Source organism: Hippocampus guttulatus, chromosome 5, assembly GCF_054856545.1.
Source record: "Hippocampus guttulatus isolate MCC_2025c chromosome 5, RoL_Hgut_1.0, whole genome shotgun sequence".
NCBI classification, from domain to species: domain Eukaryota; kingdom Metazoa; phylum Chordata; class Actinopteri; order Syngnathiformes; family Syngnathidae; genus Hippocampus; species Hippocampus guttulatus.
Window position 1 is genome coordinate 754,154 of NC_141265.1, and position 23,734 is coordinate 777,887.

A 23,734-nucleotide genomic window follows, 5' to 3' on the forward strand; every position below is an offset into this window, starting at 1 on the left:
ATTCATTCAATGGTCAATCCGTGGATCGAAAACGGTGCACGTACAGCCGATACAAATGCGGCCCCCGGTCTTTTTGGTAAAAAGCGGTGCAGCTCCGCTTACCTTTTGGCTTTAATGTAGTATCGCGTCCGTGTCATGTCTCGGAAACTCGGTGCAGGAGAAGAGTGGAACGCGTCAAATTGCGACACCACAATTTGGTGAATGACACTTGATGGGAGGCCAGACACATAAGTGGTATTTCAGCATCATACGGTATGCTCCTTTTATTTCATTCTAAAAATCGAGAAGAGAAAGTGACTTTTTGCGTTTTATCAGAAAATGTCTCGGGTCGGGCTACGGCGCCGGCCGACTGCGCTGGCTCCTTTCAAAACACATTCACAGCTAGTCACGTGGCGGCCAAACACATCATTAGAAATAAATAAGAGCTCTCACCATTATTGACACGCGACATGGGGTTAGCCTAGCTTAGCATAAGGCCGCTAACGCTTTGCGTCGAACGCGCCGGGACTTTTTCCGCTGCGCTCCGATCTTGCCCGCGCGGCGGCCGGCGGTCAGCTGGCGTCGGCCATGGCGTCGCCAATCTGCCGGTCCAGCTCGGCGATGATGCGGTCGTCGTGGCCGTAGACGCCGGTCCGGAGCAGCGTGTCGCGCTCCTCCAGAAGGCGGCTCAGGTGTTCCTCGGCGCTGTGGCTCACGCCGGGGAGCGGGGCCGAGGAAGCGGGGCCGACGTCGCCCTGCTGCTGCTTCAACCTGAGTGAAAAAATAAGGAACAAGTCGCAAACGACCGAAATAATGGGGAGTTATTTTATTTTATGCCATGCAGCATACATTTATTTGGTCGCATTTCGTCTAGCTGATGGGAAAGCTGATGTGAAAGTGTGCTGACTGTGTCATCGGCATCGGGAATTTATGATCATATTTTTGGGGGGGGGGGGGGGGGGGGTTTCACTGAACATTCTGCATGAATGGGAACTCTTGGCTAGTTGAAAAGGTGAACTGAATGTTGTGAATTTCAAATGGGGAAGGATGTGAATTTGTTCCATAAGAATTGAAGCTGTTGAATTTTGGGGAAAGGGAATTTTTGAAAGGAGAAAAATCTTCCTTCTGATTCTTGGCCACAGCGAATCAGCAAGGCTGGTCTCACCGCAGTTTTATACACCATCGCCATAGCGAATAAGAAGGGGCTCAGAACGGAACCCTGGTGAACTCCCACCTCCACCTTTGATCAAAATAGTGCGCGGAAGAAAAATGGCCGCCGTGTCGGCGATGCTTTCGAGCCGCGACGGCGCGGCGAGGCCGCGGGCTCCGAGCCGGGCCGGTACGAACATCTGGAGGCGGACCGAGTTGCGCTCACCCGTTGAGGCGGTTCCTGATGTCTCCCAGTTCCCGCCGCTCCTGCCGGACCGCCTCCTTCTCCTCGGCCGCCACGTAGCGCAGCCGGACGGCATCCAACTCGGCCTGCTGCTTCTTCAGACGCATCACGGCGTTCTCCTGCTCGCGCTGCAAACGTCAACACGGGGCGGCCGTCGACCGCGCTTGAGGCGAGGGGACTCAAAAGCAGCTTCAAGCGAGGACGGGCGATCTTCCGCGAGCACGAAGCGGCTCGGGTAAGGCAGGTTTGAGGACTGAAAGCTAACGCGTGATATCGATTGACAGAAAAGAAACCTCTAAATAACAACAAACGACCGTTTCGCTGGACTGAATTCTAATTTCATAAACGTAGGCCGGCCGCACTTTCAGTTCGCTTTTTTTTGTTCCTGAAGCCTTTTCATCTTGATTTCCAAAGTGATGTCATGAGAGTTTTTCTGGACAGCGGGAGAATGAGAACAGGCGCTAGGAAAGACTTTAAAAGAGTCTTTTCATAAATCAGGTAGGATTCACTTTTTTGGGGGCGGGGGGGGGGGGGGGGTGTACATCTATTGTGGGCGAGTCTGGAATGTATCCCTGCGATAAACGAGGGTTCACTGTACACAATTTTTTTTTCTTTTTTTCAGGAAACCTCTGTGAGAAAAATGCAGCGAGAGCTGAGGAATTCTCACGCCGGCTGACGAGATGGGGAGGGGGGGTGCGCCTCCAAGCCATATAACTGTCGTCTCGCTCGCTCGGCGTTCGGCAAGTCGCTCATTAATCACCGAAGCAAAAACAAAAAAGCTCCGTTGCGTTTGAATGCCGACGCGACGCATAAATTCCAAAAGTCGGCCTTTTAATAAAAGCCTCGGCGTTTGACCTCACGCGTCAAGTCGGCTTCCACGGTCGGCTTTTGGCTGACCAAACTCAACGTCGCGGCGCGCCAACGGCTTCGAGAAATCACCGACTTCTTTTGATCTTCTCAAACACGCAATTAAGATGTGCGGCTGTATCACTTTGCAGGTTTCATGAAATGGAAACGCCTGGACTGAATTTAGAAAAATATTCTGATAATATTCAGGGGGGGGGGGTGATCTAGTCAGACAGTGAAGGCGGGACAGAAGCAAGTTTCTCAGCATGTGGCGGAGAGGAAAGGAAAAAAAAAAAAAAAAACCAGCCCGACGGTGGATGGGAAAAGTGGAGCTCGGCGGGATCGGGGCACGGAGGAAAAACATGCTTCACGTGCACACGCGTGTTGACACAAGTGGCTCCCCGGGGAGCGAGCGGCCGTCTGGATTAGCCAGCGCCTTCGGGCTAATTGCTGGAATAACAAACGCTGGCGAGACGCGCTGCCAAGGACAAGTCCAGGTCACGTCCTCCGCCAGCAGAAAAGCTCCCAAAACTCATCGAGTCATTCATCTCACAGCGGCGGCGCCGCCCCCCCCCCCCCCCTCGGACTAATTCCCATTGTCGGACACCGAGGTCAAGCCAAGTGGCGGGCCGCGCCTTCAGTGCCTTCGATGGCAGCTTCCCGATGCGATGCGGCGACCGGAAGCGACGCTGACCACAACTAAGACGGCAAAGAGACGACGCCCGTACCGCGACAAAACGTGCGGCCGTTCGGAATCATCATCTCCAATTCATCCCGTGCCGATTGCCAAATACATTGATGGCCCTACATCGCTACGGACGGGTTTTCGCCCATCCAAGTCGGTTGGAACAAGTTCAGAAGATGGGTGGGTGGGGGGAGAACAATGGCCACAGGAATTTGAAATGTGCGCGGTTGAGGAAGCAAATATTCCCGCTGAAGGCAAGAATAGTGACGAAACCCACTTTTCTTTCACTTTGTGTATTTTTTTCTTAATCTTGAATCGACGGGTCTGACGCTGCTCCAATTGAAATTTCGGGCTTTCCTCAAGCTAACTTGACTGGCCCACAACCACCAGTAGATGGCAGCGATGCATCATTTTAGGACTGAGATCGGCCACCGGGACCAACGGCTGCGAGCGGAAAAACGTCAATGAGACGTTAGCAAACATCTGCTTTTCCTTAACGATCAACCTCTTTTCTGACCGATGTCACAGACCAAACCAGAAAGCGAATCCATCAAGTCACAAGTTCATACGTGACGGCTTTTGTCACGCGTTGCGCACGCCAAAGGCGGCCCCGCGTCGGCTTGGAAGTCGGAAACGCTGGCGGTCGCGTTCGGGCCAGCAGAGAAGGCCTCGCTCCCCCCCGATGGCCCACTGGCGGTCGAACCCGAAAATGGCCGCCGAAATAGGACGGGTGATGGCGCGCGGTCTCCGCGACGAGACGTTAGCGCCCTTCCCAGAAGTCGACTCATCGGCAAAACAAAAAGGAAATGTGCTCAGAAGAAGATAAATCGCCAGCGGAAGATTTTGGAATGTTTGTGTGGTCTTGGTGCAAGCACTCCGTCAGCTCCATAAAAGAAGACTAAACACGTTTCCTTTCAACACTTTCTGGCCGTTAAAAAGTCAGAACGGGCGGCGGGAACATTCTGCGGGGGCCCGAACAATAACAAGATGGATGCCGGACCTCGTTACTGTCCCAATATTTGCGCTCGGGGAAGATGGACTGGCGCCGCTTGTCCCAATATTTGGGATTGAAAAGCTTTCCGGGTCGGACTTTCATCTGCGCGTTCAATCCCGCCGCCTCCCGCGTGGAAAAGCAACATTCGTCCTGCCGCCGCAACCTCGGCGACGGCGCTCCGAGATGACCAAAACTAAAACAATGCGTCCGACGTGAAAAATGGAGAGCGAGAGGAAGGAGGGAACAGTGAAAGCCAGCACAGTCGCGGTTCGATTTCGGGAGGGGGGAGAAGTGTGTGTGTGTGTGTGTGGGGGGGGGGGGGGGGGTTGTCGCCATCTTGTGGCAGGAAAGTTTGTTCATGCGAGTTGCGGAATCAGCGGTGCAGATCTCCAGACGGAGGTGGACGTTTTATCACATTTTGGGGGCGGCCGGGAGCCCTGGCGGAAGTTGAGTTGCGGGACAGCGGGAAGGACAGAGATGACGGAGGCTTTGGGAAAGGGGGCGTGTCCAGGTCCAGGCAGAGGAGCGAGAAGAAAGGAAACCTTGTGTCGTACCTGTTTGAAGCGAGCCAGCTCCTTCAGCGCGCGTCCCCACTGCTGCTTGTAGTGAAGTTTGGACTTGGTGGTGGCCTCCAGCTTCCTCTCCAGCTCCACCTTGTGGACAAGAACCGCTAAGTCAACCCGCCGCGCGCGCTCAGGCGTCCTTGTCGGCGTGCGGCGCAGGCCCGCCCGGCGGCGCGCGCCCGCCCGCTTACCTTCTCCAGAGTCAGGATGTTGATCTCGGATTGGAGGCGCGCTTGGGGCTTGTCGCTCTGTTGCTCCCTGAAGTGATGGAAGTCTTTTTCCAGTTGCTTGGAGCGGTTCTCGCCGTCGGTGATCTGAAGAACACGTGCGCACCCCCCCCACCCCAGCACATTTTCTTTCTCAACGACCAGATAATGACATGACCATCTACTGGGGGTGTCAAACTGGTTTTCTTGGTGGGCCGCACTGAAGGTCACACGAAGCATCTAACTATTTGCCATTTTTATTTGGGGGGGGTGGTGCTATTATTTTCTGAAAAACTCCCCTATTTCCTGCTTTTGTGCGGAGGCCAAAAGCCCGATCTAATCTGAAGCTATGGCTTCGGCGCCATCTTGGTCCCTATGTCCAAGTCAGAGGGAGGAGCTTTATTTAGTTTGGCCAGCACTGTCAGGCTTTACTGCCATCTGGTTGAATCTCTCGGCAACCTGGGGAGGGGGCGGGGGTGTTGGATTAGATGCGCATTTAATCGCTACGGTGTCACCAAGGCCAAAACTCTGATCGGCATGTACGTGGTTTGAAGTTGACGGCTTCCTTGCGCTCGCCACGACGTCCCGCTGGTCAGAAGCTGAGCTGCGGTGCGTTTGTTTACCGAGCGGAGCGCGAGGCAGCGCCACTTCTTGGCTCTGAACTCATTTACTCCCAAAGACGCTTTTAAACGTCTTTTCAGACTTGGTCTAGAATTGGCTGGTACTGAATGAGTTAAGGACAAAGTTCGGAAGGGAAACGGCAGTCGTCACCGTTTCAGATGACGTCACTGCAGCTGCATTTTTATGTTTTCATGACGGGGGGCAACCAAACGCCGACGGCCTTGAGAGTTTGCCACGGGCGATGTATCGGCGGTACCTGCTTGAGCAGCCGCGTTCGCTCCTCCTCCATCAGGCGCACTTTGTCGCGCTCCAGCGCCACCCGGTGGTCGCACTCCAGCTGCAGCCTCTTGACGGTCTCCTGCGCTTCCTTCTGGCCCAGCTTGTGTTCGGCGTGCAGGTCCCGCTGCAGCCTTTGTGTCTTGAGGAGGCGGCCGAGATGTCAGCGAGGACGGGGGGGGGGGGTGCGTCGCAAACATTGCCGAGGACGCGTCAGAGTGAAGGAGCACCTTCAGCTCGGCTTCCACCAGATTTTTCTCCTTTGTCTCCAGATCGGACAGAGTCTTCTGAAGCTGCTCCTCCAAACGACTGCACTCCATTTCCTACGGCACACCAAGTCACGATGAGATGTGGGGTTTTTTTGTTTGGCTCCCCAAAATCGTTTGGTGCTGATGACATCATGAACTTAGTTCAATAATAACATGCGAGTGACGAAAAGGACGAGGGAGCGGGGAAGGCGTGAACGACTCTCCAGACGGCGTCTGTCCCGTCACCTTTCCGTTCCCAGATGTCCAAAGTTCGGACCGCCGGAGTTGCGAGTGGTTTGACTTTATTTCTTTCTTTCTTTTTTTGCCGTGACTCGCGACACTGGAATGCGTGGGCCCTACCTTTTTCTTCACCCAGGCTTCTCTCTCGCTCTCCCGTCGCATCCACTCCTCCGCCAGAGCCTGCATGTGGCTGAACTCCTTCCTCCGAAGCTGCGCGGGCACAACGACGACGCATGTCCGTCTTTTTATGCGGCGCGACGGAAATTTCTGGTTGGGACGGTAGGCGACCACAAAATGGATGCGGACCTGATCATTGAACAGATCCTCCTGAGTCTCCTTCCACATCTCCAGTTCCAGGGCCGCGCGGTACTCGGCGGTATCTCGGGCCGGCGGCGGCGGGCCCGCGGGCAGGGCGGGCGCCGGCGCCTCGGCCGGCAGCGCGCCCGCTTCCTCTTTCGGTGCGGAATCGCACACGGGGAGGTCGGCGGCGTTCACGAGTCCGAAGTCGTCCAGCGTGGCCACGAAGCTCAACTCGGCCACTTTCTCGTTGGAACTAACCCGCGGGGAAGAAGACGGACGGCGCTTAGTTGTACGCCCGCCAGAGGGCCGCGGTGGGGGCGGGGGGGTGATGACGCGCTGAACGTCAAGTGGCGGAAGCACCTGAGGGTGGAGAAAAAGGGCACTCGGTCCCGGTGAGATTGGCGCCAGGCCGCCTCCCTCACGCCGGTCGGGTGTCGGCTCCTCTCGGCGGCCAGCAGGCGGGACAGCTGCAGCGAGGCTCGGCCAATCGGGAGAGCCGCGGCGCCGTCGCCGTCCCGGTGCCACAGCTCCAACACCAGAGGCACTCTGGCGCATACGCGGGAGAAACATTCGGATCGCTAAAAAGCAGCTTTGCTCACGCGAGGGCGGCGAAGCAGAACCGCTGCCGGCTCGCTGGCGACGTCGCGTGCGTTCGCGCGCGGTGGCGTCACGACCTGAGGAAGGTGTCCTGCAGCTGCTGCGGCACGGCGGCAAAGTCAAAGGCGCAGTACGAGTGCGGCGGAGACACGTCGGCGTTCCTGCGCAGCTCCACCGGGCGGCCGGTCGTCACGGGCGCCGCGCTGCCGAAGAACTCGTACGAGTACCTGGCCGGGACACGCGAGACCGGCGACGTTCCGCAAGCGTGTATTTCTTGATCGGAGGGGAAACTGCTGCGAAGCGCGCGGCGTGGCGCCCCCACCTGACGATAGCGGCCACGGGGTGCGTGAGTCCCGTCTGTCTGAGGCCGCAGAGATCCAGAGAGAAACAGAAGCGATGCGCGCACGGCGGGATGGACGCTTTGGGGGCGAAGACGAGGACGGAGGAAGAGGCGCCGTCGCCCCGGGCCTGACTCGGCTCCGCGTCTGCCGCGTCGGGGTCAGAGCGTCGGGGTCAGAGCGTCGCGGCGCCGAGAGGTCAGCAGATGGAGCGGGACCGACCTTGCCCGTTCTGCGACGGCATCACGTCAGGAGGCTTTCGGAGCGGAGTGGAACTGGCCATTTGGTCCTCGGCGGAGGGCACGACGACCGTCAACGAGTTTGTCTTGCGTCCTTCCTGGAGGGGCAAATTCTGGATGCAGAAAGACAACCAAAGTCTTCATACACTGAAATGAATGGAAACGTGTTTGGAATAAGAAAAGTTGCATTGTGCAAACTTTACAGCGCCCAAAAACGATCAAGAAATATATTTTAATTCGCCACCTTTTTTGCTTCAATTCAGTGAAAATCGTGCTGCTCTTTCCACCTGGGAGCGGTATTATTATTAAAAAAAAGAAAAGAAAAAAGGATCGAGCAGTCAGGTCATTCGTATCGAAAGGCACCGCTGTCGATCTTCTGAACTTCCTCGACTTGATAAAACCTCGGTTGACCGTTAGCGAGCGTCGCTCACCTGCAGCTGCGGCGCGACGTCCTCGCGGCGCAGCGTCACGGCCACGCTGACGTTGGACTGCAAGTCGGCGGGCGGCGACGGCCCGACGCCGGCGGGGGGCCGCAGCAGGAACACGCCCTCCACGGTGGCCGCCCCCTCCCGCAGGTCCACGGGGAGCCCGGCCAGCGCGGCCAGCGGCACCTCGGCGCCGCCCAGCGAGCGCGTGCCGCGGCACAGGTGGATCCGCAAGGGGGGCTGCTGAGACAGGAAGGCGCGCACGGCGCCGGCGCTGCTGCGGATGCGCAAGGAGGCCCGCTCGGGCCGGAAGTCCGGCGCCAGGACGTTCCGGAAGGGCTCGGTGGTGATGTCGTTGCCCAGCAGCGTGTAGAAGAAGAAGAAGCCGGCGTCCTCCGATGACGGCTTGAGCGCGCCGGGGATTAACTGCGAACACGAGCGACCCAAACGGACAAGTGCGGCAAAGTTCAAATACCATTCAGAGGTCACCGCACTCACGATTACGCGGCAGGAAGTTGCCGGCCGCAAGCGCGGGATTCTTCTCACCTGTTCCAACTTGGCGGCAAAGGCCACGGTGACGGACAGCACAAACATGTCGCCGGCGACGTTGTCGGGTCCCACCTGATGGTAACCCCGCTCGGGCACCAGGACCGCCTCCAGCTTGTCCGGGAGCGGCTGCGGGGCGGGGGGGCGTCCGCAGTCAGGCGCTGGGGAGTCGCGTACGGGACACGGGATGACAAAAGCATTTTACCGCTTGCAGTTCCTTGAACAAAAAGGGTTCCCTTCATGGCTTCTTTTGTCCCTAGAAAAGTCCATTTAAGCCTTCTTCCCTGCTGCCGTCCGAAAAATTCCTAGTTCCACCTCAAGTTTGGATTCAAGCAAGTGCTTCAAGTTGTTTCATGCCACTCTCGGTTCGCATATTGTCTATTTCGAGTCATTTTGTCTCGTCAAAGTTTGTGTAGCTTAAATTTAATGCACAGCGCAAAATGCCATAGGCGGGGGAGCAAAAGTAATTCGAAACCAAAACAAATGATGAACACAATCCTTCATTGCACTCCTAATTTCAACCGACCCCCCCCCCCCCCCCAAATGAGGTGCCGCAAACAATTACTGTTGATTCGATGGAGCTCCTCAACACTACAACACAGTTCCTTGGCACAAAGACGCCACACGACGGCGCCTTCATCATCCTTTTCAAGTGGATACACACTTGAAGGCGTTTCACGCACAAAAGCGAAAATGACGTTTCAGGACAGAAAAGAGGGACGTGGCTTAACAAAAGACAACAAACAGGAAGTAGCACCTTTTACAGCCTTCTTGTCTCGGGGCGCTCGGGGAGCGGTCGGCGGCGGCGTGGCCTTGCCGTCGTTCTCCAGCACCATGCTGAGGAGCAGCGACGGCTTCTTCTTGGTGTACTTGCTGCTCAGCAGCGTGTGCCAGCGAGGGTCCTGCGGCGAAACCGACGTCAAAGGGGGCGACGGGGCGCGGTGACGGGTCGCCACGGCGATTGACGGACCTGCGGGACTTCCTGAACGGATCTGAGGTCCAGCACGATGTAGCCCACGTTGTCCCTGCTGTCGCTGCTGGAGTCCACGGCGAAGCACTGGATCTTGATGGGGGTCCTCTGCAGTCTGCACACGCTCACGGGATTAGTCACGGCGTTATGGCGTCAGACCGTCACGTCTCCATCACAATATACTGTCAGTTTCAGATCAGGCCTTTAATCTGGCGTCTGACTCCATTTCATTCTCGACCCTGTTCCTCATCAATCTCGACCTCCAACCAAGTCCATTTTCCCCCCCAAGACCAAATCATGACACCAACACACACACACCTGTGCTGGTGCAGCATCTTGCGGTCCAGCTCCCAGGCCAGCTCGGTACTGAAGCGCGGCTGGTCCAGGTGCTCCACAGGGTCGGTGGTGAGCTGCTCGCCGTCGAAGCTCGCCTGAACCTCCAGGCTGAGCCGAGGGCACTTGGGGAAGTCGCGACCTGTCCGCAACGTCCAAATTACGGTTACAAGTTCCAATCCAATTTTTACCGTGACGAAGACCATGACAGAGCACATTGCCCAATTGTGTGTTGCCAAACCTGAAATGGGGGGAGACGCAGGAGAGCCGTCCACCGGGAGAAGCCAGTTGTCCGCGCCAACAAAGGGATATGTCAACTCAATTGCGTCTAACTAATTGAATATTAACAAATTCGTGTCATTTATTGAAAATGGTGTAACTCTCTTAAGTCTTAACATATTGACGATTTAAAGACCGTTGTGTTCCTTTTTTTCCCCACCCATTTCATTCTGGTGACAGCGGTTTTGGTGAAAATTTTAAAATTACTGTAACTTTATTGTCCTGCCGATATTCATATTTGTCGTAATAAATTGCCGTCCGTCGTGTTTTTTATTTTATTTTTAGGATGAGAGTTTTGACACTCGAAACAAGTTATTAGCTGTGCCGCGTTAGCTTGCTAAAGCAACGCGCGAGGAAGGACGCACGACTAATACAAAACCAAGAAAAGAAGAAGATAAAAGTGCCTTAACAGGTTCCAAATGTTAGTGTTGGAGTGGCGCTGACAATTGACGCTCGCTCACCTTCCAGGATGGATAACACGATGAGAAGTTGCTCGCTCTTCCGAGCCATGTTGACATCTGGACGGGCAGAAGGATTGGGAACACTCGCGAGACTTTGTCGTTATAAAGTCCGCATTTGTCGAGGGGAGTGTGAAAAAAACGGGGTGGGGGGGGGGGACAACTCGTTGAGGATGAGATTTGTGAAGAAAAGAAAACTTCTCGGGATCGCCCGTTGCAAATAGGGAAAAGCCGCTTTGTTGTCAAGCTTTGGCGCCACTCCTTTTGGTTTTGGAGACGGAAGTTAGATGTGGAGCCTCTCGGGGATAGGTTGACCTCAACTGGTTGGCGTTGGAACTGCAGACATAATATTACGATGATACACATACATGTGTCAGACATTTAACAAAGTTGTTCTTTTACATGTATTTATTTCTTGAAATATTTTTACGCTATTTTTGTCGTTTTTAAGTCATTATAAGTTTGAAAATCATGATTTAATAATGTTAATAATAAGACTTATAAAAGTAACAATAAATACAAATATATAACAAACATAATAGAAAAAAAAAGTTACTATAGGCGACACAAGAATCGACCGGTTAGCACGCCCGCCTCACAGTGTGGAGGTCAAAGGTTCGATTCCGGCGTCCGGCCTTCCGGTGTGGCGTTGGCATGATCTCCCTGTGCCTACGTGGGTTACCTTTGGGTACTTCGGTTTCGTCCCACTTTCCAAAAACAAGCACGGTAGGTTGTTTGAACGCTCTAAATTGGCCAGAGGTGTGACTGTGAGTGTGAATGGTTGCTTGTCTATGTGTGCCTTGCGATTGCCCGTCAACCAAATTGAGTGTGTCCTGCACCTACTGCCTGAAGACAGCCGGGAGAGGCTCCGGCATGCCGGCATCCCTCGTGAGGAAAAAGCGGTTCGGATTATGACTGAATGAATGTTGCTGAAGTATTTTTTCCATGTAGGACATTTTCATTTGGTTGATATTTTACATTTGACAGGATGTATTGGATTTGTAAAAACATTTGAACATATTGTAATATGAACGTTGAACCCTGAACGTTTGCCAGCCAATTGCAGGATCCTAAAATTAAACATTGGAAACAATTACAACAATAACTATTGTAATTAGATGAGATGCAAGCAAAAATCCGCAAATTTGATTAAGATGCTTTGAGTAGAAAAAAACACTCCTCTCTCTCTCTCTCTTCATATATATATATATATATATATATATATATATATATATATATATATATACACGCACACACACACACACACACACACACATAAACATCCTTTAATCGTGATTGCCAAACATATGAATTAAGGCATATACAGTATAAAAAAAGCAACAGCAGGTTCTATGTTGATTTCAGAGCAATATTAATTATAATATATGAATTTATATTCATTGGATACACCACGGCCACTGGATGACGACGACAACAGTGCCCCGTGGTAGCATTTTGTAAACAGACATCGTATCACCATGTTCAAGTAGCATGTATGTACCGTTATGTATTATTACGACATAGTTTCTACGTATGTCGTTTGCATGGAGTGAGGCAGAGCTGTTGCTGGAGGACACATAACATCATAACACATGACATGATCATTTCAAGTTGGATTCATTACATTTTGCTACTTTTTAAAGATTATCATTGACGTGAGAGTATGGCTGCAAAGGGAGAGGGGTGGGGGGGGGGCTCAAGTCGAAGAGCAGCACCACATCCTATATTTCATATCACTATTGGCCACTTGAAATCCAGCATCACAGGCTCAGGTAGTTCACTGGAGGAAGAGGTGGGTGCACATTAGGGTTGGGGTTGGGGGGGGGGGGGGATTAGGGCAACAGCAAAAGATTGTGGGAGTCCCAGTTCAGGTGTGCCGCTTTTGCTCGAGATGTGCCGTTATAAATGCAGTCCTGAGGCCGAACATTTCACTCAGCTCTAATTTGATTTGCAAGAAACCACACCGGCCGAAGAAAAACAACCAATCAGAATGCGTGACCGACAAATTGTCGATCATTTGTTGGACCTTCCCGAGCACGCTCATCGCGGGCACACTCCTCCATGGGCGTCAGGAGCTTTGCTGAAACTATGGTGGAATATGTCGCTCTGGAAAAAAAAAAGATCCCTTGTTTATGGGCATAAGATACACCGAAGTTACTTATAAAAGCTTATTTTACTCTACTCTTGGATGCTGACGCTATCTAATGGTGCGTTCACGGGCTGCCGGGAAGTCGGAAATGTCACATTTAACGCAATCCGTACCAGTGAACTGCTTTATTCAAAGTACCGCACGGTTGGAAGTGCAGTGGCGAGGCCTCACCGAGGTGTGAGGACCTCTATTTGTCAGGTAAATTCAAATACATCGTTTTTTTTTTCTTCCAAATACTATCGGCATTGTTTTGTAACGTGACATAACGCCACCTCGCTCAATTAGCTCACTTTTCGTAATAGGAAATCAGTATTCCCCCTTTTGTTGAACGCAGCATCCCCTGGAAGCCCCGCCCCCTCCTCCCGCACATCCAGTGGCGGTGAGTGCACGCTAATGAGCGCATGACTATGAAACGCTATGTACAGCGGGGCGAAGGAGAAGGGCTACGCTCACATACGGCAGGACGATATAATCAACACGTAGAGTTAGCGGTTAGCGATACAAACGGAGCATAATTGTCATCATCTTCATCATCAGTACATTCAGTCAGAACAATAATGTGCGTTTCCAAACACCGCTATACACTTGTCCTTCTCCAAAGTCCACTTCCGGTGTGGTACGAAACAATGTACGTACTGTAGGTGGCGCTAGTAAGAAATGATACTTGTTGTTTTTTTTTTCTCCTTCTGCCAAGTCACTACTTCTTCATTTCGCTCTCTGTGGAAACATGACAAGGATATGTTATATAATCCAACAGATATATTACGAGCGCATACACTCAACGTAGGTTTTATTTTATTGTATTTTTTTATGTACACGAGCTCTCACTCGCACATGAATTGACAAAAGAGGAAACAACATACAGTCGGCGGGTTACTGAAACCAGCATCGATATGTCACAATAGCCATAAAAAACAGCTTTATTAATGTGAAGAAGATGAACACACGATCCCTAGTTTATTTGACCATCGGAGCAATGAGGATTTCCTTGGGAGCACATTTAGCATTTTGGTCAACAAATGATTTATACAACACTGCGTACATCAGCATTTTGTTCAACATGCTAACAACCGTGGAGTAATTATGGTCAAATCATCATTAGCCAGCGCTAAGAGCTAATGATTAATAATTAAACAATGATCAATTGATGAAGGTGTGCGTGTGCGAAACGTACCGGCCGCAGTTCGTCCTGCCACCTGTGGACCAGGCACCAGCGACCTGGAGCTTAAACCTTTAACACAAAATGGCAGCAAGTAAATCTTACTGTAAAATTGCTAAGCTACACCCACGAAACGGAGATCAACCGATCACAGCGCAGCACAAAATAGTATCACTTTCCATTTCCCACCTATGTAAACAGTATTATCCGTCAAATATTTCAACGCCGTCGTCAGCGCGTTGGCAACGCTAATGATATGCAGCATGACGGTCAGCCTCGCGACTATCCTAAGTGTAATACTTAGCGTGTGTGTTGCATTGTGGGTTGTGACACTTCTTTATTAGCGTTGTGTGTGGTGTTTTTGTTGTGCTTTGTGTTGCGTGCTGAAAGGTTGCCTCGTGTTCTCCTCTGTTCTGCGCAAACACTTGGCTTGGCGGCGTCAGTGGCAAAATGCCAAGTTTGCCGGAGAACCTTTTCTGTCGCTCAGTCAGATCTGCAAGGTGGCAACCCGACCTAGTGTGGCGTGTACTTACTTGTTGAATGTTGCGTATTGACGTGTATTTCGTTGTGTTGTGCTGCGCCTACCCGGGTAGATGTCGTACTGTCCCGCCACCAGGTTGTACGCGAGTCCCAGGTGCGTGTGATGGTGTGTGTGCAGGTGTCGGCCCAACGTCGTGTGGCCTCGGTCGCTTTGGTCCACTTCGCGCTCCGCCTCGTGGGAACCTTTTTCGTTCGGCTAGGCGCACACACACACACACACATATACATCCATTTATATTCTCTCATTTTTGCCATGACCGTCTTAAAAAAATAAAAAATAAATTTAAAAAAAACATCTTACCTCAGACTCCTCCCGGCCCGCCGTCTTGCCGTACAAAGGGTAGTGGAAGCCTTCGGGGACGCATATCAAGGTTCAGTACACATCCCCCCCCAAAATGGATCATGCCTTTCACACAGGACTGCCACCACTGGTGAAGTGTTGTGTGGTTAACATGACACAGGCGAGCTTTTCCATTTCTCACGGCCAACATTTCTGCCTCTGTTACACCAGAGATACCACCTCGGAAGCCGGGAAAATCAAGACTCGACCATCCCCAATTTGGTGTCGGTGTCTTTCAGACGAATCAGCGACCTCAGAAATAAGTATCAGGTGTTACAACTTGAAACCGCAATCCCGGTCCCAGTCCCGAACTTCCAAAATTCCCTTTCACACAGCTGCAATACTGACACCGTTGCATCCTACCTTCGAAGTCAGATCAACTTCAACCCCTAATTTGATCTCGGCGTCTTTGACACAGTAGAGCAAGAACGGGGTTGGAGAAAACGAGCGCTGGGAACTAAACTCTTCAGGCTGACCGTCTTGGCTCTTATTATACATTTGACATGACCTCGGATGCCAGAAAAATGGTCAAGTTGGGTCGGAAAGAAAATGGACAGACGTGTCCGGTTTTGTTCCTTACCTGGGTAGTTGTGGACTAGGGTGGGTGACGGCCCCCTATAGGAACTCCCGCCGCTCTCACACATAGCCAGGTAGGGCGGGTACGAGCAGTGCTGGTACATGTAGGGCTTCTGGGGGGTCATTGGAGGGGACACCGCCGCACGTGCACTTTGAGACTCCCCCAACAGGATCCTCATTGGTTCCTCCTGTAGCCCATCCAGGCCATCGGAGTCGTCCGGGTCAGCGGCGGGTGGCAGGTTGAGCGGTCCGTGGACTTTTTTAGCATCGCGAGCGATGCCTCCTCCCGCTGAGGTCACTTTGGGCCCGGCTGACTCGGTAGTACTCCCCCACTCCTTTGACCTCTCCGTGTCCCCCTCATCGGCCGCCTCGCCGAGAGGACTCTGCAGCTCTGAGAATTTGCTGTGAGCCAGGCGGTGGGGCCACAGGGAGCCGTCTGGGGGCTAAATTGATGGGGACAAGTGTTGGTGCTGGTGCCAGGCTATAAGTCTGCTTTAACAATGGTGGGCGGGAGTCATTTGAGGTCAGTCCACATGTTTGTCCAGGAGCCGAACCAAATACCAAAGACCTTCATCAAGGTCAGACAGAAATCTATGTTTTTTGGATCACGATCTGATTTTGGCACCTCTGGTTTTCTGCCCGCCTCTGCTGAATGACCACTATAGACCTTTTCATGATAATGTCACCCGTACTTCCAGGCGGCAATAGCTTCGACAGCGCCACGAGTACAAAAAAAAAAACAACAAAAACAAAACAAAACCGTGTACTGTGTGTCATTTGATCAAAGCAGAGCCTTTAGGAAAACAGGGGAAATGGTTTCGGTGATGATTTGATTTTTCCTTCTGGTTTATTGCTCTGGTTTGAATCTGTGAAGCCTCGGCCAAAAGACGTTTGTCGAGGTAAAGTGCCAGAAGGCGAGACGGAACAGCATCTGTAACTTATACTTCATCAAACATGGACGTGGTGTAAATACAGACGTAGGATCAAGGAAGGTCTGGCCAAGTCAAGGCTGTCTAGTGATGAACTCTGGTATGATGACCTATTTGTCGTTATCCTTTAAACAGTTGTGTTATCCACTGTATTTATCACCTCCCCCACAGGTTTTGCTGTTTTTACGTTAGATCAGGTCAGCGGTAGCCACTCATTTGTCCGCCATCTGGAAGTACCCTGGCATTTATTCCCGACAAACTGTTCGAAATGATCTATGGAGGAAACACTGCGTGATCAGAGACCACCTGTCAGGCGCTTTGACCGCAAGGAGGATGATGGCGGGTGCCCATTGGCACGTCCAAAGGGACGCTTAAGAATCTGTGCAGGCAGCACATGGCAACACGTGGAAAAGTTGCCCATTGACATTTACCCGTGATCACACGACACGTGCAACAAAACAACGGCCGAGTTAGTCGGTCTCAAGCTTGGGCGTGAGCGTCTGTACACATCGAATGAACGATTGTTCATGAAAGCACAACAGTATGGACGGCGGTTAGAGACAGAGGGAAAAACTTACGCTGGAATAGGAAACGTTTGAGTCCAGATCTGTCTGAGTGTTGGGGTTGTGGTGCGATGAGGATGAAGAGGAGGAGGAGGACGAGGAGGAGGAGGAGGAGGAAGGTGACTTGATGTCCTCACAGTCTTTGGTCGAGACATGGTGCTGGTCCACCTTCAAAGCCAGCCCTCTTTCCCCCCTCTCCTCCAAGTAGGACAGGATGGCTTTGGGACAGCAGGCTTTAGCACCTTCTGGACCTTTAGCACCGCCGGTGTGTCTGATGTCCCCGTCACTATCTCGCCCGGCTGGCCCCCGCTCTGCACGCTGCTTTAGCTCGCAGCATTTAGAGGCCATTAGGAGTTTCTGGTCCAGGTAAAGTCCTCGTGAGTACTGTCCATAATACAGCGACTGGGCTAAGGCGGTCTGGGTCTGACTCATGGCAAGCTGCAGTTGAGAAGGTGCAACCGGCCCGTCACCTTTCTTACAGTCCGTAAAGTCGACATCACCGTGAGCCTCCTCCTTTCGATCTTTACTTTTTGAATCATGAGAGGAAATTTTGTGGTATATGTTCTGCCTGTCCGCCTTCACGCAACCCGGCAGGTAGTATGGCTCAAAGCTGTGGTAGTACGGGGACAGGGGCTCTTTAGTGGAAGGCGGGGCGGGCACCGTGGGCGGCGTCTTCCTGGCGCTGCTATGGTTACCATTAAAGTTGACTTCAGACGATACGGAGGAGCCAGACTTGGATCTGAGCCCATCCAGACGATTTTCGGAGGACACGCCATCATCTCCCGCATCCGAGATGTCGGAATAGGCGGGGCTGTTGTCGTTGCTGTCCCCCAACAGCAGACAACCGCTGGGGGCATCAAGTCGCGATGAACTTCCTATGGAGGGGCTGGGGGCATTGTCTGTGAAGGTGTAGACCTTGTCGGCCTCGGCGCGGATACTCGCCATTCTGCTTTCCTGGCTCTCGCTGTGCCCATTAGTCACGTCCTGCTTGCTCAGGTGCTCCTTCAGGAGGCTACCTGGGATCTCCTTGGTGGCCATTTTAGAAGCACCGTCTTCCACCTTAATGGTGTCACCGTTTGCCGTCCGAGCGGTCGTGTCGCGGTTGTGCTTGTCCTTGAGTCGTCGCTTCTCTTTCTTGCGGGTCTCTTTGCAGGTCAGCAGTGTGGCTTTGACCAGGCTGGGTTGAACGACTGCGCTGAGCTTGGGCTTGATCGGTTTCAAGGACGAGTTCTTGCTTGTTAGGCCAACAGCCGCCACGGGGGAAGGCTGCTGTGAGGGGACACTGTCCATCGGATACGCCGCAGCGGGTATGGCGACAAGCTTCGGTGGCGTGGGGGCTGGAGCAATTAGCCGGTTGGCCCGCGACTTGGATAGCTTATCTACCTTACCATTGGCTTTTTTGTTCTTATCAGAGAGGATCTTCTTGTCGATCAGACCTTCGGCTTCCAGCTTGGGCATCTCCACGGTGGTGCTACGGTCTGGCACCATGCAGTTCTCCAGAACCACCGTCATATTGGAGATGATGGGGAGGTTGCTGAGGTCGTCCATCAGGCCGTCCTTCAGTAGGGAGCTCCTTCTGGTTTTGGTGCTGAGGAGAAGCCGCCGGTTCTTGGGCGAGCCCACCGTCGTCACCTTGTACAACGGGGCGGCTTTTTTGGACGAGGGGTTGGCAGCAGTGCCATTGTTGTTGGACTCCGCAAGGTCATAGATGGCGTCCTCGCACTCTGACAGTCGCTCCTCGGTGTCGGGATTCCTCTGCTCCTCTGCCTCCAGGTGGGCATGCGTCTGGTGGTAGCGCAGGCCATTGATGTGCTTGTAGCGCTTTGTGCAGTTGGGGTGAGGGCAGTCGATGAGGATCTGTGGAGGTGAGGAGGCGCAACCACCCCCTGGGTCCAGGAAGGAGGGGTCTGACTTGCCCTGCGGTGTACACGGGGCGCTGCGGGATTTGGCTCGAATCCTCTTCCCATTCCCGTTTTTAATGTCCGCCGAGGAAACGAGACTGAGGTCCAAGTCAGCGGGCGGTTTGTTCTTCCGCTTGCCGGATGGGAGGACGGAGGCTCGGTCGGAAGGTTTGCTTTCCTCGGTGGTGAAGAACGGCGGAGAAGCTCTGCAGGTGGCGAGGAGTTTTAGGCTTCCACGCCGACCTTTGCTGTGCACCGACGAGGCTGCCATGCCGCCCCCGCCCCGGCTACGGTGTTGCGGCAGGCCTCGCACTTTGACCGGCGGCGGCGCATCCCCGCAGGGTCGCTCTGCTAAAGCAAGACGCAACCTTTTCCCCCGGCCGCGCCCGCCTGCCATCTCTGGGTCGCTGGACGGAGACTCGCAGAACCTGAAGAAACAGGAGCATATTATTTTAGACCGATGCAAACAACTACCTACATATAATATCTACCTACCTACCCATTTTTACACATTCAAGCTACATATTTAGACAACTCCTACCAACCAGTTTACCTCTCTACCAAAATGTAGCTTCCTACTTACGTAACTACCCAACTCCTACCTACCTACATTGTACCTCTCTACAAACTCCAACCTATCCAACCCCTTCATACTTACCTAGCTACCGACAGCCTCCTAATCTAGGAGGCATTATCTATCTACCTACTTAACAGCTCCTACCAATGCAACCGTGACCTACCTTCCTTCCAACCTTCCTTACTACACCACCTGCTACCAATACAACCCATGCCCCTAACCTACCTACCTACCCACCCTCTCGATACTCCCCAGATGATTACAGGCTTACAGTAGCTACCTACAGTACAATACGACCCAACGACTTTTCCTACTGACCAAACCAAAAGTGGAAAAAATAGTTAACTCCCAAGTTTTTTTTTTTGACCAGCTGCCAGAACTACCTACCAACAAACTCCTCCCCTTCCGACCTACCTACAGAAGCAGAAACTGTTGTTCAGCCGACCGGTGTCATCCTATCTCGGTGTTGTTTGTTTTCATCGACATTGCGCTCGACTTTAATTGTGCTCGTCAATCACCAAAGTGGAGTTGTAATGCTATTTATGTGCCGCACGTCCACAAAGCAATTCAGACCACGGATGAATTTGTCATCGCCATGGCAACAGCTACCGACCGGCGGCAGCAACCAACCAGTGACAATTGAGATCAGACACTAACCTTTCTCACAGTCAACGCAAATAAAAGGCAATTATATAGATTAATTAGTGTGGACTTTGGACAAAAGTATTGGTACACCAAAGGAAAGTGATGTCTGGACAATAGGATGTGGACACCTACAGGAAATGAAAAAGGAATGGGGGGGGGGGGGAGCGGCATTTTGGCCAAAGGTATTGGAGCGTAAATTAAATAAAGGGACACCTGAAAAGAAAGAAAATATTGACTCTGAACAAAACTGACACGTGCAATTAAAAGAACAGATCATGAAGTTTGGACAAAAGTATTGGGAGACCATTTTTAAAAATCATTGACCTCATTTTGACAAACATGTGACATCATCACCTGGGAGGAGCCCAGTCGAGTTTGGTGCAGTCCAACAGTGTTCCCACATAGGTTCTCTTCCTCCACGTCACGTTGACCACCAACACGCCTGACACACACACACACACACACACACACAGTTTTGCAATATGAAAGTATCATGATATCAAATTATGGTCAGATCAAAGGATATTGATATAAAATATCAAAGTACATCCATATGAAATGTCATCATAACAAAGGATCATGAAATCGAGGAATCAAGATATCGTGATATCAAACCATGAGATGAAGCTGTTGTGCTATTGTGGTATCAAAAGGTCATGATATCAATTTATAGTGACAAGAAAGGATGTCAAAAATGTATTGTGAGCTCAAAGAGTGTGATGTATGAAGAGTGCTATATAAATAAAGTTTGATAGATTGATTAACAGTCTCCAAGCGCAGATGTTGCACGGGTTGCCTCACCTTCTTGGGTCTCGTGCCACACGATGCCCTCCAGGTTGACGCTGGTACCCGGCTGGCAGGGCCCCAAGAAGTCGGCGTCCGAGTTGGGCATGGACGGAGGGACCACTTCCTGCGTGTTGGTGCCGACGGAGCGCGTCCTCACGGCGTTACAACTGGGCGGGGCCAAAGCAGGTGCAAAGGAAGTGGTGGACAAAGGCAGCGATGGTCCGGCAGGCCCTGCTTGGCCCGGAGTGGGGGCCCCGCCAGGTGGAGTGAACATGGACTCCACCTGCAGGCCACAGCAACATATGCATGATGTTTCGACAAAAGTACTGGGTCACTCACGACAGTCGACCATCATTTTTCATGTTTCCGGGCTTGTATGGAGACCTAATATCAAGATCATCATATCACAATGTAAAAATGCTATCAAGGTTGCATCGCAAGCATGAAAATGTATCAAAACATGGCGGTGTATTGCAATATATAAAGCATCGTGGTACCAAATTATCGAGGTATAAAAGTATCTTGGAGCAAAATATTATGATATCAAATCACTGTGACATTCCAAATCATGAGAGCAAATATAGTGGTATCCAAATATCATGATATCAAAATGTAGTGCTGGTAGCGTTGTATCGTGATAACCGAAAAAATATCGTTTAGGCAAATGACTGTTTAAAAGTATTCTCAATTGAAAAATACTGCGACATCGGTGACCATGACATCAAAACGTCACAATATCTGAGTGCGGGCAAGCATTGCGATGTCAACATTTGGCGATATTTAAGTGTTAAAATAATAATATCACCGTTGACGGGGCATCGTGATTTTCTCGGAAAGTGCCCATTTGAAATGGTGAAGAGATTCATCGAAAAGGATCGTCGCCTATCGCCGTTGATCTGTTTACAAATGCTTGTTATCGGAATGTCATGATTCCCACCGCCCCGGTAACCATAGCAACATAATAGCTCAGCGATGTATTTCTCATCCACTTGCGGTTTGCGTTCATCGCCTTTCCCGTCCCGTCAATCAACCTCTTCCCACTCCCAGCGCCCCAAATCCTCCTCTTCCTCATCCTCCCTTCTTCCCCCCCCCCCCCCCCCCCGCGCGGTGTCCTGACATTCCCTTTTGTTCCGCCATCATCTTCCTTTTCATTGTCACACACCAGACGTGCGAGTGCGTGTGCGTGTGCGCGTGTGTTTTCTTGCGTATTCCCTCTATAGCCGCGTTCAACCCCTCGTGGGTATGGGAAGTGAAAATGACTTTGAAGGCATTAAAAGGGACGACGGAATAGCTCCTCAAACGCGTGCGCAATCAAGACGACGCTAACGCGATGAGCAGAACACGAAACAAGAGTAGAACGCCATCTTAATGAGGGTCACGATGGCACAACGGGAAACGCGCAACCCCGCCGCCATCGGGGCACAATCGCAACGGTCTCCACGCAAAGGCCTCGTCGGTCACAACACACAATCATCAGAGCAGATCCGAGATTCCCGCTGGAACGCACCCGCAATAAAACCACGACACCGGCACGACGCGCCGCCGAACGCAACACACACGTGGAGGCAACGGAAAAAAACGAAAAACGCCGGACGCCACGGGGCGGAGCTACGTGGTGGCCAAAGGTGGCCGCGGCCACCGCCGAGCGCTCCCCTCGGCCGCCCCCCGTCAAGCCGGCGACAGATGAGATGATGGACAAACGCGGTTCGCCGTGGACCTTGCGCAATTGTTGTTCCGCCGTTTCCACACGGAGCCATTTCATGGACGGACGAGCGCAACCGACCGCGGGAGGAGCCGGCAGCGCAGCCGAGTACGGCTTCCGCAACGTTCCCGGACCGGTGACGGCACCCTTGCCGTGTCTGGTTCGGGTTTTGCGTGATCGCCTTAAACCCCCTAAGCCCTAGTTTGAAACCTCTACTGGTCAAAACTCTTTGGAAGTCTGAAATGAAGGACGAGGACGGACGGAGGACGATGACGGAAGGGGACCCGGGTTGCGGACGGAGGACGCAGCGGCAAAAGAGGCTCAAGCGTTCCGCCTCTGCCCTGCAGACACCAAACACAAGTTGAGTCATGCGGTTTTTGAATTTCGAGGCTCGCTTTACCCGCCGGGCTCCGTGAAAAGAAAGATGGCCGCCAACTTTGACAAGCGAAAACAAAAAAAATGCTTGAAAGGAGGTGAGGGAGAAGGCAAAAGAAGTCCGGGTCTTCTTTGTCTTTTGCTGAGGTTTGCCATCAACTTGGATTTCCGTTTTGTTTAGTTTCCTTTGCGGCATTCACTCCATGCTTTCCTTTCCGACCGATTTCATCCAGAAGTGACGTTTGCCCTTTTTCGCCGCCGAGAGGCGGACGGCTCTTTTGAAACCGAGTAACGTCCCGCACAATTGCGACAACAGGCAGTACTGGAACTTTCTTTTGCGCGGACCACCAGTCGGCGTTCGGGACCGTTTGGGCCACCCCGATTCGCGTCGCGGCTTCACCTCAAGACCCAAAATGTCCGCCTCCGCCACTGGCAGACAACACACCACAGACAAACTTGTGCTGGACACAAACAAACACAGTAGCACCGGACACGCACACAAACACGCGCGCGCGCGCGCTCACACGTGTAGCGGAGACCCAGCCGGCCCCCAGAACGGCACGGCGACACCGTCCCAAAAAGATTTTCTTCCGCGTCCCGTGTTGTTGCGCGAATTGCGACTTGTCATTCCCGCCACGCGTGTTCCTCCATCTTTGCTTCCTCGCTCAGTCAATGAATGAAAAGAACGACGTCCCCCCCCCCCCCCACCCCAACCCCCCTTTTCCGTCTCTCGCGCGCGTCCTCCCGCTTCGCCTTCTTGTGGTTTTGGAGCCGTGACGTCACGCGAGGATGTCAAGTGAGGCAAAGAAGAAGGCGGCGTGGAAGGAGAGCGAAGGACACGCAGCCTCCTCTCGCAGACAAAGCGCGCACGTGCCAAACAACAATAGCACAGCGTCGTGTGAGGAGGACGAGGAGGAGGAAGCCTCACCTCTGCCGTGGCCTTCACAGCCCCCCCC

The 23,734-nt window shown here is 52.5% G+C and overlaps 2 protein-coding genes across 3 annotated transcripts; both read right to left on the minus strand.

The window, feature by feature from the left end:
- Positions 1–232: 232 nt before the first annotated feature.
- cep120 (centrosomal protein 120) lies at positions 233–11,682 on the minus strand. 2 transcript variants are annotated; one of them, XM_086111072.1, is made up of 18 exons: positions 10,540–11,682; positions 9,785–9,941; positions 9,467–9,581; positions 9,254–9,398; positions 8,497–8,657; positions 7,957–8,376; positions 7,509–7,638; positions 7,271–7,433; positions 7,026–7,175; positions 6,712–6,897; positions 6,358–6,604; positions 6,172–6,261; positions 5,794–5,886; positions 5,544–5,705; positions 4,652–4,774; positions 4,452–4,550; positions 1,355–1,500; positions 233–750 (listed from the first exon to the last, which is right to left on the minus strand). In XM_086111072.1, exons 1-18 carry the CDS (start codon positions 10,586–10,588, stop codon positions 552–554), a joined length of 2,835 nt encoding a protein of 944 aa, XP_085967198.1. In that variant the 5' UTR covers positions 10,589–11,682; the 3' UTR covers positions 233–551. The 2 variants fall into 2 exon arrangements, with proteins under 2 accessions (XP_085967198.1, XP_085967199.1); XM_086111073.1 differs by lacking the exon at positions 10,540–11,682 and adding an exon at positions 10,041–10,507.
- A 124-nt stretch (positions 11,683–11,806) lies between these two features.
- On the minus strand, positions 11,807–23,459 carry znf608 (zinc finger protein 608). The gene is made up of 9 exons (XM_086111068.1): positions 21,507–23,459; positions 20,717–20,984; positions 20,270–20,357; positions 16,808–19,121; positions 15,305–15,743; positions 14,686–14,735; positions 14,430–14,580; positions 13,860–13,916; positions 11,807–13,402 (listed from the first exon to the last, which is right to left on the minus strand). The coding sequence occupies exons 1-9, from the start codon at positions 21,543–21,545 to the stop codon at positions 13,383–13,385; spliced, it is 3,426 nt and encodes a 1,141-aa protein (XP_085967194.1). The 5' UTR covers positions 21,546–23,459; the 3' UTR covers positions 11,807–13,382.
- Between the last annotated feature and the right edge of the window lie 275 nt (positions 23,460–23,734).